General features: G+C 35.4%; 1 protein-coding gene across 7 annotated transcripts in view; it reads left to right on the top strand.

Annotated features, from left to right (window-relative positions):
• The first annotated feature begins 330 nt into the window (after positions 1-330).
• Positions 331-13,083, top strand: part of ORC2 (origin recognition complex subunit 2) — a 63,187-nt gene continuing 50,434 nt past the window's right edge. For 2 of the 7 annotated variants that reach the window (XR_013172992.1, XR_013172991.1), the window contains exons 1-5: positions 331-550; positions 3,267-3,348; positions 4,979-5,082; positions 5,567-5,710; positions 12,990-13,079. Coding sequence is in view for 5 of the 7 variants with exons in the window: in XM_077154641.1 (XP_077010756.1) it covers positions 4,989-5,082; positions 5,567-5,710; positions 12,990-13,079 (328 nt within the window). In the remaining 2 variants the exon portion in view is untranslated. Of the gene's footprint in view, positions 551-3,266; positions 3,349-4,978; positions 5,083-5,566; positions 5,711-10,671; positions 11,007-11,479; positions 11,758-12,989; positions 13,080-13,083 lie in introns of those variants that run through there. The other 5 variants (XM_077154641.1, XM_077154640.1, XM_077154639.1 and 2 more) reach the window with 5 other exon arrangements.

Raw genomic sequence — 13,083 nt, 5'->3', positions numbered from 1 at the left:
TTCACACCAAATGAAAAGTTTAAAAAACAAACCGTGAATCCGTCCCCATTTCTTTTTCTTCAAAGAAAAAAGCAAGATGTTTAGGAAGCCAATTAACATTTCTACGATTGCCTCAAGACAGAGCCATCACTCAGCCGACTACACTTTTCAAATAGTCTCAGATACAACCAACACTCCTTCCCCGGAAACGGAAATAGGCAAGGAAAGGCCCAGAGTCCTGCGCCTGCGGATTCGTTTTCCCCAGGTTTCACGAACAGCGTCAACTGGAACACTCCAACTGGTCGACAGAGCCGTCGCTCTCGGCAGTCTCCGCTTTTTACTGGCTGCTCGGGGCACCGCCCCTTGGGCAGGGCGGGAGATTCGGTGTGCTGCAGGTTGGACTTCCCATTCCCCGCCCGCCTCCGGGGCCCTTCTGAGTTTCTCAGCTCGTCCTGCTGGGGCTGTCGCTTTTTCCATGCCGAGACGCCACAGTTTGGCAACATCCAACGAGTTGTTTTGCGGGGCTGCCGGGCAGTCTGTCTCCCTCTTCTCCTAACCCTTGGCTCCTGAGGTGAGTCCAGGTGCTCCCAGCCTCAGCGGCCGTTTTGGGCACCCGGGTCCGTGGCGTTCATCTTCGGGCTTATTTTCGGCAGCCGGGGTAGGGCCGTTGCACCTCTTGCTCCCCCCTCCCGAGGTTGCCGCCCGGCCCCTACCACTTCGAGGTCCCCAGCGGAGCGCAACTGGCTGCTGAGCTGCGGGAGGCCCACGCCCAAGTCTCCCTATGTACTTGTTGCGGTGAGAGGTCCCCTCTGAGAAAGCTGTTAGTTCTTCTGTCTTGCCTCTCCAACTGTCTTGCCTTACGTGCAAAGGACCCCCAATAACAAGGTACCTGTTGCCGGGTTTAAGCAGTCTCCTGCTTGTGAAAGGAGAATACATGAAAATCTGTAACCAAAGTAAGCAAGCGCCCTGTGAGAGGAGCGGGTACGATGAAGGATGAGGAGGAAGAGACCATATATCCCAGAACTATCACTTGTAGCAAGAATTTTTTTATGTCTTCCCAGCCTGGAAGCCCCAAATGAATGCTGCTAACCGAACGGTCACTTTTGGGCGATGCATGGTTGTAAAATGTTGATAAAACAGGATCTTTTGGCAGAGCTTTTATTTTTCAAATTAAAAAGATGTTGATGCATTGCTTTTCATTTTACAGTTGAAATCAAATTAGACTAAAATTTCTTAATGGAACCGTTATAACATCCCTGAGGTAAATTGCAACCTGAGGAAACTAGCATAGTCCTAAACCTTAAATTCAGTTATTGGACACGGTAAATGGACACAATTCAGTTATTTATTGAACGCATTTTCTGTTATTAGATATTGAACAAGATATAGAGAAGTACAACATATGTGATTAAATTGAATTTTAAAGCAAAAATACCAATAATAACAAACGTTTTATTAAGCACTTTCCTATTCCAGGCACATGATCTCATTTAATCATCACAACTCCGTTCAAGATCACACAGCTGTAAGGTGTGGAATTGAGATTAGAACCGGGTTTATCTGATGTTAAAATTGTTGCTTAACCACTAGTCTGCATCATCTTCTTTTTAAGTATATATACATGGACAGGCACTGGGAAACGAACCCGGGTCCCCCCGCGTGGCAGGTGAGAACCCTGTCTGCTGAGCCACCGTGGCCCTATACATATATTTTTTAATGTAGTAAATCTTTTGCTCCCAAAGGAGTATGTTTTGCTGCTACCATTCACTTGGTGCTACTATACTATCTTGTACTTGCGTATTCATTTTTTCCCCCTAACTCAGAAAACTCCCAAGACAGTAAAATGGTTACTTAATATTTGCATTTGTTGTTGTTGGGTAGTGTTTTTCAGGAACTATTGATGATGGTAGAAATTTCTTCAGTTTGGTGATTCTGTACTGTTTAATATAATGCCTTAACATTTAGATAAGAAAATGTACATATACATGCATTCAGGTACAAACAAGACGGGGTTAGGTTACCTCTGTCCAGGTAATTGTTATTAAAAGAAAACTGCCTAGGACCATTATTTAACTGCCTAGAATATTTGCTTTAAAATTTTCCTTCAAAACCTCACCTCACCCCCAACACACACACAAGGAAGGAACTACTAAGCTTTTCTTAAAGAGAATTATGTAACTGACCTTTACTCCATTTTCCTTTGAGTCCCAGGAAGCTCAGAGACAAAAATCCTTGTACGATTTTTATTTTCTTCTTTTCATTGTTTTTTCTCTGGCCCAGATTCCCTATCAGTATTATAGTTTATCATTTGTTTTATTGCATTTCTTCATTGTCACTGCCTCAAATCCTTTGTCGAACACTGCAGTGTTTAAATAAAAATACAGTAGATTATGAATCTGTATAGATTCATAGAACTAGGTATGTTTAACCTAATTCTCAGGGAATTTATGGGAAACCATAGAGGTCTTTGGTTATTTCCTGCCATGTGGGAAAATGATTGGACATATTATGATTAGTTTCCAGAAGTCAAAACAATTGTTTGGAATAGCAGACTTTTAGTTAATGGCCAGGAGAGGTGTGTGGTATAATAAAGTCAGGGGCTTTGCAATCAGTCAAACCTCGGCCCTAACACACTTCCTAACCATGTAAATTTCGATAAGTAATTTAATATCTAATTCAGTTTACTCATCCATAATTGTGGAAATCATGTATATAATATATATAAAATCCCCCCTCAAAAAAATCTGTATTTTATGAGTTGGTAAATGTGAAAATGCCTAAGTGCCTGATATAGTACCTGACAAACAGCCCTTCAAAGAATTTGTTAGTTTATTTATACAAATAACATGTAGCTGCATTAAACTTTTTCTCTGATATATCAGGATTTCCTGTAATAGGAAGCTATATTATGACTAGAAAAATGGCCCTGAAGCATGTGCTTTTACTGGCAGTGGCCATATAAATTATAAGTACTATCTTTATATAAGAGTATAAACTTTGTAGAATTCTTGTGAGAATTAAATGAGAATACACATAGGGTACTCAAAACTGTCTAGTACATAGTTAAGTACTTAAATTTTGGCCTTTTCCCACCAGTCTAATATACTGATCTTCTTAGTCTATAAAGTTTCATGGCTAAAATGGTAATGACAGTTATGCTCTTTACTATGCCATCATAATTTACTAATTTACCTCTGCTTTTAAAAGGTTTAAATTTACCTTTCCATTCTTTTTTTTTAAAGACTCATGGATTTCTTGGTTTTTCCCTTGTGCTTTTGTTTCGTTAGCTGACCCTGACTGAGTTCTTCTTTGATTTGCAGAAGACAGTACCTGTATTTTCCAGCTGCAGAATGTGTAATAACTTTGCAGGTAAATGAAAACTGAAACAAGTCATTTCAGCGTGATAGTTGTGAAAAGAAAACTTGGCAAGCTTTAATTAGTTATCTGCATGCATGCAGCTGTCTCATGAGGGATGCAGTTCATCTAGTCAGGAGAAAAGACAAAAAGAGGGTTTATAAGAGGTAGAGGAAAAAAATCACAGGGGACACTTTTGGGGTTTATATTTAAATCAGTTTATAACTGATTGACTCCTAGTTTGAATCATATTAATTAGTTTCAGGTCATTAATTTTGTAAATTCTGAAACTAAATTTGGTCAGTCCTCAGAATTGATCAAGCTTTTGCTTGCTAACTAAACTCTGTAGTTTCTTTAGTGAAGAACTGACTGTGAAATATTGGAAAGATTCCTGTTTACTATTTAGTTACTGTTCTAGTTTGCTAGCTGCTGGAATGCTATATACCAGGAATGGAAAGGCTTTTAAAAAGGGGAATTTAATAAGTTGTTAGTTTACAGTTCTAAGGCCAAGAAAAATGTCCCAATTAAAACAAGTCTATAGAAACGTCCCATTTAAGGCATCAAGGGAAAGATACCTTGATTCAAGAAGACCGATGAAGTTCAGGGTTTCTCTCTCATCTGGAAAGGCACGTGGAGAACACAGCTTCATCTGCTAGCTTTCTCTCCTGGCTTCCTGTTTCATGAAGCTCCCCGGAAAGCATTTTCCTTCTTCATCCCCAAAGGTTACTGGCTCCTGGACTCTCTGCTTCTTGTGGCTGTGTTGTTCTGTGGCATTCTGTCGTCTTTCTCTGCTCTCTCTGAATCTCCTCCTTTCTCCAAAATGTTTCCTATTTTATAGGATTCCATAAAGTAATCAAGACCCACCTGAAATGGGTAGAGCCACATCTCTACCTAATCCAGTTTAACAGCCACTCTTGTTTAAGTCACACCTTCAGGGAGATGATCTAATTAAAGTTTCAAACATACAGTACTGAATAGGGATTAGAAGAAACAGCTGCCTTTACAAAATGGGATTAGGATTAAAACATGGCTTTTCTATGGTACATACATCCTTTCAAACTGGCACAGTTATGAAGATATTTAGCTGGCCACATTGGTAATTGTAAATTTGTTTGGTACGTGTGCAGAGAAAGGGAGATGCTTGAGGTATAGTTGATCCAGACTTAGTGTACCAGTGAAGTATCACAGGCTAACACCCAATGGATTATATCTCTTAGTGAGCAGACAATAAAATAAAATAATAGTGAACACATAATAAAATCCACCAAATCAATAGTCTTTGTTTGGCCTCCCTTTTCTAAGCTCCTCTTAATTCTTTCTGCTAATGTGATTGTTCTGTATATGCATTACATCTTTCTTTATAATCAGAATTGTTTTTCTGAGATTATATTTTAATTATCTTGATTGAATTTGGCTCTGCCCAAATCTCAGGTATCTCTTCTCCCTTCTTTTTTCAGATTAGAAATTGAGTCACGTATAATCAAAAACATAATACAGTAATGCATACTATATCTATCTTTCTTGCTTAAAAAAGAGTTTTTGAAGTGTTGTACAAATACATGTATTCTTCATGTTAATGGTAATTCATTTGACAGGTTGGTATGAATTCTTTATCACTTTTGAGTGATTTTTTGCTTTTGTTTAGATTGGCAGTGATGAGTAAACTGGAATTAAAAGAAGGCAAGATGCTGGAGGTTCAATTCGTGGGAGATGATGATGTTCTTAATCACATTCTTGATAGAGAAGGAGGTACTGAGTAATTATATGATCTAAGAAATGTTTATATAATGTTTATGAATTATGCACTTTTTAAAATGTTAGCATTCTTTCTATTTTGAAAATGTAGCATAATGTATTTAATCTAATAAGATTGTGAATAAAAACTGCTGTAATTTTTAGTTTGCTTCCTTAAACTTTTAATTGAAAAATTAAATGTAACAAAGCCTCATGTAATATGAAATGCTCAGCAGTAGTGGTAAATGATAATAACCCATGTGATTAAAATGTGTGGTTATTTTTACTTTATGTATACTTTAAAAGCATTTTTTTTAAACTTAATTGCATAAACTGTGTAAGCATAGTCAGTACTTCTAATGAGACAGAAAACACTGATAGAATTTTTTCCAGCTTTTAAGTAATGACAGTATAAGTAGTATAATTTTCTACTTATTTAATTGTAATGTTTAAAAGAATTTGTACCTGTCATGTTCTAATTCTTTGGGTGTAATTATAGGAGCTAAATTCAGAAAGGAGCGAGCTCAGCTTTTGATCAACGCAAAAAAAATAATGAAGAAGCCAGAATATGACTTGGAAGATGATGACCAAGAAATCTTAAAAGATCAGAACTATGTGAAAGTCTTGGGAAGAGATGTTCAAGGTATTTGGGGGTGGGGGTATATGTTCATATTTCTGCTAGTAGCAAATACTGTTTTGCAGGAAACACAAGAATAATCTGGGTAGAAAGGCATTGATGTGCTGTGTTACTACGTTTTTAATCAGAAAAGCATTTTTTTTCAGGTTTTTCCTCTGCAGTTTTTAACAAACAACCAGCCCTATCTTTAATTATTTTTAGAAAGAAGAACTCTACAGGGCAAGTACTCTAAAAGTTATTTTGTAAGGTATTTGTATTTTAACTAATTTAAAAATAACTCCATAAAGCAAGCCACTTCTTTGTTACCTTGATGTTCTTTACAGAAATAGTTGGAAGGAATGTTCCAGAAGTAGTGTTGTGTCTTGTTTCAAACCTATGCATGCTGGTGGTGTTTTTGTTTTTTTATGCCTAAACTAGATTACGCCCAGATTATACTTGATTTACAATTATTTGTTGGTTTGCAATTATATTTTAGTCATGGCTATATATATTTAGTAATGGTTCTTAAGAGTACAGGGAGCACAGATCCACTCACCTTGGCTTAAAAAAATATAGGTCAAGAAAAGAAATCAGTATTGCTGGGCATATGTTGGGTGTTAGAATTGAGATGATACTAAAAACTGAGAGACTTTACTGTCATGGGTCTCCTGATCTCCCTCATGTTCTCTTGCGTCTGCTCTGTTTTCTCTATGCTACCTAACTCTCATGTATGTTTTTTACTCTCTCATACTTGTTTTATAAATGGCTGTCATGGCCCCTCCTGACCTGTCCCCTCTCCTTAAGTCACAGTGCTTCTTGTTTGGTTATCAGTGTTAAATCACTTGGTTTATCAGTTCCTTAGTTCCAGATTCTCAAGAGTAGATTTAGTTCAGCTCATCTTTTTTTTTTTTTAATTATTTAATTTATTTTGTATTATCAAACCAAAACAACATACAAACATGAACATTCTTAACATACAAGCATTCCATGTATGGTGTGCAATCAGTGGCATCACATAGTGTATTCAGCTCATCTTTTTAATGAAGATGAAATATAGAAGTGACCTATTATTGGAAAGCCCATAGATGAATCACATTGGGTTATCTGTGCCTACTCCTTAGTTCACTGACTTTGATGAGGGCAGGGTTATATGATACAGAAAGGTAACTGCTGCCCCTAAATAGGCTTGAGATAGGGTAGATTCTCTTAAAAATGTCCACAACTAGGCAGTTAACATTTTTAGAAAATATTCTGAATAGAATTTGAGTTCTGGATTACTTGTTCTGCTATACGTAAGAAGAGATTGAAAACAATATTCTTAAAGAGAAACTTTTTTTTCTTAAAAATTGTTTTTTATAAAAGTAATACATATGTGTTGTAGAAACTCTGAGATAGTATTGTTTTGCCGTAGTATTATTGGGCAAACTTTTTCACATAAAAATACCAACAACAAATGATGATTTTGAGAGTCACACTGAAATAAAAGGAGGAGGATGCTCCAGATTAAGGACAAATGCTCCAGGGGTGCTTAATCCTGTGTCCTCTAAACACTCTGATTGGCATCCTCAAAAGCCCAAGGAGGGGAAAGTGGGTGGTTCAGTGTCTCAGCACACTTGTAAAACCCATAACTTTTGTTTCTGCCCATTGTTTGGGAAGCTATGTTTTAGAGTAGTGTTTCTCAACCTTTTCTCATTATTGTCCTCTAAGGAGCCTTTTTAGACATTTTTCTCTTAATTGCCCCCTTCCATGAAATTTTTTTTCTTTTTTTCTTTTTTAACTTTTTGTATTGTACAGTATAACATATATACAAAGCAAAGAAATAAAAAAGCAATAGTTTTCAAAGCACTCTTCAACAAGTGGTTATAGGACAGATCCCAGAGTTTATCATGGGCTACAATACAATCCTCTCATATTTTTCCTTCTAGTTGCTCCAGAATATAGAAGGCTAGAGGGCTTAAATGTTTTTTTAATTGTCACAATCGACTTTTTTCCTTCTTTTTTTGTGAAGCATACATACATAAAAAAGCTATACATTTCAAAGCACAGCACCACAATTAGTTGTAGAACATATTTCAGACTTTGACATGGGTTACACTTTCTCAATTTTAGGTTTTTACTTTTAGATGCTCTAAAATACTGAAGACTAAAAGAGATATCAGTGTAATGATTCAGCATTCATATTCATTTGTTAAGTCCTGTCTTCTATGTATAATTCCATCATCACCTTTGATCTTTGTATACCTCTCTTTGGAGTTGTTTTGGGCTATGGCAATTCTAAATTTTTTTTTATTGTAAGAGTGTGCCACTAATACGGGTTAGGAAGGTAGAACTATCTGATATTCTGAGAGGCTGGGCTAGGTGTCAGGACTTATCTGGACCAGGGACCCATTTGGAGATTGTAGGTTTCTGGAACGTTACTGTAGTGCCTGGAACCCTTGTGGAATCTTACATATTGCCCTAGGTGTTCTTTAGGATTGGCTGGAATGGTCCTGATTGGGAGTTGGCAGATAATGATAAGCAGCAAGATCTACCTGAAGCTTGTATAAGAGTGACCTCCATTGTAGCCTCTCAACTCTATTTGAACTCTCTCTGCCACTGATACCTTATTAATTATGCTTCTTTTCCCCCTTTTGGTCAGGATGTAATTGTTGATCCCACAGAACCAGGTCTGGATTCATCTCTGGGAGTCATCTCTCACGTCTCCAGTGAGACTCACCCCTGGAGGTCATGTCGCATGTAGGGGGAGGTCCATGAAATTTTTAATATCACAAATATACTGTATATCTGTTTATGTACTATGACCAGTTGGAGGCCCATAGACTATTTTAATATCTAAGTTTTTTTCACCCACCTTTTGCCAAAGAGCCATTGTTTGCCCCATTGGAAACAATATCATCTCTATGGGAATGTATGCTTTAGAGAACATGAAACTTAAATGTTTTGATATATATCCTCTGTTTGCACATACATAAGCTTATATAATTGTGTTTATTTGTTAAATAGGATATTGTGTTATGCTTTTGTACTTAATAATGTATTGTATATGGGCAGTGCGATGATGGCTCAGTGGCAAAAATTCTCACCTGCCAAGCCAGAGACCCGGGTTCGATTCCTGGAGCCTGCCCTTGTAAAAAATAATAATAATGATAATAGCAAAAATAATAATAATGTATACATATTATGTTGTTAAATATTCTTTTACAGTACTTTTATTTGCTATAGAGATTTTTCCATAATATGGAAATACCATAATTTGACCTATCCCCTATTGTTGGACATATAAGTTATTTCTAATCTTTTGCTATATCTTATACTAAATCTTTATGTACAACCATTATAAGTTCCTTCAGAAACTTGAAAGAGGGAGAGTTGCTTTCCACATGATATAAACATTGTTAAGAATTTTGACATATATGATGCATATCCCTTCCTAAAGTTTATGCTGGTCACACCCTTTTTATATCATAGTATATCTTCCTGAAGAGTCAGTTTTGCCTCTAGTTTTTTGAGGGGGTGGGGGTACAGGTAGAGGTGTTATTTAAATTTTATTTTATTTTGTAAGAAGTGCTCATTGTATTAAAAAAGATCTTTTAAACAATATATCCCATTCAAGTATAGAGAGTAGAAAAACAATGAAAGGAGCCCTCAATCTACTTTCCAAAGGTAACCACTGTTTAAAGTAAAAATAACTAGTAACTGTATCTGTGGTGTGTACTGGGGAAACACCAAAGCTGAAAGAGAATTTTTTTTTTTAATTTTTTTTAAGCATAGCAGCAAACACAAACATTCTTACCATATGATTATTCCATTCTACATATATAATCAATAATTCACAGTATCATCACATAGTTGTATATTCATCATCATGATCATTTCTTAGAACATTTGTATCAATTCAGGAAAAGAAGTAAAAAGGAAACAAAAAAATTCATACATACCATACCCCTTACCCCTCCCTTTCATTGATCACTACCATTTCAATCTACTAAATTTATTTTGACATTTGTTCCCCCTATTATTTATTTTTAATCTGTATGTTTTACATGTCTGTTGAGAAGGTAGATAAAAGGAGCATCAGACACAAGGTTTTCACAATCACACAGTCACATTGCGAAAGCTATGTATTATGGAATCATTGAAGGAGGATTTTGATGTGTGTTCTCACAGCTTACTTCAGTGTGAAGAATGATAGACTGTTGTTTAGGCAAGTATTTTTGTCAGACTCCTGTATCACAAGGGGTCTGTTACCCTGAGCAAACTTAACTTTTGATATTTGCTGAACAAAACTACATAGTCTCAGACTCTTGCCAAAATCTACGTAAAGCTAGTTTGAAACAGGGTTTAGGTACAGTTGCCTGTTGATGATATAGTCTATTTATCCAAATTTTTAAAATCTATCCCTGAAAGAAATCTTGGTCCTGTGTTGGTTCCAAGATTTTACAGAATTACAATTTATTGTGATGTCATATGTTTTTATTTCAGGAAACCTATGATAATAGAGTTCTGTGAAACTCGGATATAAAGATATTTTTGAGTTATTGATATATTACTGTTCTGAGGTCTGCCCAATAGTGAGTGGGGAAATGCAGAATAAGACATCTCTCCCCATGAGATTCATTTTATACCCATTAGATCAACAAAGATTAAGAAACTATAGTGCAACTGCAAGGATTAATGGGAACTCTTAAACAATAAGAAAAGTGAACATTGATTTTGGAAAAGCTTGTCACTATTTTCTAACTTTGAACTTTCACAGACCCTATGTCTCAGTAAGTCCACTACGTAAATACCCTAGATAAAAATCTTGCACATGGGGCGGGCCACGGTGGCTCAGCAGGCAAGGACACTTGCCTGCCGTGCCAGAGGACCCGGATTTGATTCCCAGTGCCTACCCATGTAAAAAAAAAGAAGAAGAAAAATCTTGCACGTGTGCATTGAACCTGAAACAATTTAAGATATTCATTTAATACTACTTGTAATAGCAAGAATTGCAAACTAAAATGTCTGTTAATAGGAGAATGGGTTAATTATGATATATTTCTGCAGTGGGACATTACAGAGCAGTGAAAGTAGATGAACTACAACTATATGAAAGAATGTGGGTAAAATTTAGACATAATAGTGAGAAAAGCGAATCAAAGGTTACTACATATACAATGGTATTATTTTTTCACACACATCAAAAAGAAGCAGAAGTAGACAACACTTTTCAGTGTTACAAACATTTATGGTGAAACTTTTTAAAAGCAAGAAATAAATTCAAGAAAGCAGTTACTTTTAGGGAAAGACAGGGGAGAGGGAACAGGAAGGTGGACCCAAGTAGGCAAGTAGTATTGTTAATGATGTGGTTCTTAGTTGGATGTGGGTACATAGTTTGTTGTTTGCTTTATGACATATGTGTGATGCATGTATTCTTCTGTATATATCAAACATATGATTTTAAGAACTTTTTAACCCCATTGGCATAGACATGCTTAAGAACAATTGCAGTGGACTCTAGCATAAATAATTAGCTGGTGGGAGCTACTATACAGATATACTAAAGGAACATTTCTCCTTTAGTTCTGAAAACATTTTATTCTCTAGGTTTCTTTATATTTTTAAGAAATATTGCAGGGCACAGAGACCTTTTGTTAATGTAAGTTATATCTGTTGATTTTTATTAGAAATTACAGTTGAAAAATTTTTAGAATATTTAATAATTTATTTAAAAATAGTAATAATAAATCCAGTATGTTACATAAGTTGCATTTTTTTTCCAATAAAAAGCAGCTGTTTCCAAAATTTAAAAATGTAGTGAAGAGGGCATTGCTGTACATTTTTGTAAATCTGTTTAATGTCTGGCTTAATAGCAGACAGCTGGATTTTCATATCTGTTTAACAAAACATTCTGTTTGCTAACATGGTAATGACATCATCTCATGTCACATAGTCTCTGGAATGTCTTACTGTACACACTTTAGAGACAAAGTGAAAATCATATTAAGATGTTATTTGACCTTATGAAATTAAATTTGACCTTGGAAACACTGAAAGATCCCCAGACCACACTTTGAGAACTATTATTCTATAAAGTAGGCTACTAGCTATGAATGTTCAATATATTATAGGTAACAGTTGCTATTTAAGGAGATAATTGGAAAATGTCAATTAAGTCAAGGTATATTAAGAGAGCTTCTGTCGTATAACAGCTATCTAAATCATATCCTCAATTAATAGTTATATTTTGAATGTTTGCTTCAAGAAAGGAATTAACTAATAAAATCCCTTTTGTCTTCTTTCCCCAGGGGCAACTGCTATCATGAATTGAATTCATACCTCTAGTCTAGGTTGTTGTTTTTGTTTTTTTGAATTTTTGCATACTTTTGTCTGAGTTTAAAAATATATAAACAATGTAATTATGTATCATTCTGTAACTTTTTTCACTTTACCTTATATGTTTAGATCCATATATTGATATATAGAGAGACCTTATTTATTTGTATTTAACTTATACAGTATTTATGTGTGTACCGCATTTTATTTCCCAGTTTCCTGATCGATGGACATTTATGTTTGTTTTCAGTTTTTCGCTATTGTAAATGATTCAACAATAAACATCGTCTGTACAAATTTTCCTGCACATATGCACTGGATTCTTCAAAATCCACAGACAGTGTAGGAGACTCCCATTTTTCCAAATCCCCATCAACCATGATATGAGTACTTTTTGTTTTGTTTTGCATTTCATTTTAATGTATGGATTTTTGTATTTAAGAAATCCATCTCTACTCCTAGGTCATAAATTTATTCTCCAATTTTTTTTTCTAGGGAGGCTTAATAGCTTTTTTCTTTCTTAATTTTACGTGAAGTGAAAGGTAGAGAATGAATTTTATCTTCCCCAAAGCCAGTTTTCCCAACAACTTTGAGTAGTCTTTTACTCCACTAATTTGTATGTTGGGACCAATTTTTAAAAAACATACGTGACCACCTCTGGTTAAGTTTGAGACCATGAAATAAGGTTAAGTCTGTGTCAACTGAACTGAAAATTTGGCTTCATCTTGGTGCAGTGAAGCTGACCTAAGCAGCTACCAACATAACTCTAATACAGTCCCTCTAAGTTCTTGGCGTCGTTCTCTGCTATTATGTCTTGTTTTCTTCATTATATTATGTATTTAAAAATATTTGATGTGTAACTATGTATTATTAAAACAGACCTTTATGCAGGGCATTAAGGGTTACAAATCTTAAGTTTTTATTTTTAGTTATACTTTTTTTTCTGTTAAATTGCCCAGTTCTCCTAAATGCTTATTTTGTTCTCTTTCAGAATCCTTGGAAAATGGCTCTGCTGCAGATGGTAGCAATAAAGTTTATTCTTTTCAGAACAGAAAACACTCTGAAAAGATGACTAAACTAGGTAT

This window comes from Tamandua tetradactyla, chromosome 3 (genome assembly GCF_023851605.1).
Source record: "Tamandua tetradactyla isolate mTamTet1 chromosome 3, mTamTet1.pri, whole genome shotgun sequence".
Taxonomy (NCBI): domain Eukaryota; kingdom Metazoa; phylum Chordata; class Mammalia; order Pilosa; family Myrmecophagidae; genus Tamandua; species Tamandua tetradactyla.
The sequence above is the reverse complement of the archived record's forward strand: the minus strand, read 5'-3'. Positions and strand labels throughout refer to the sequence as shown.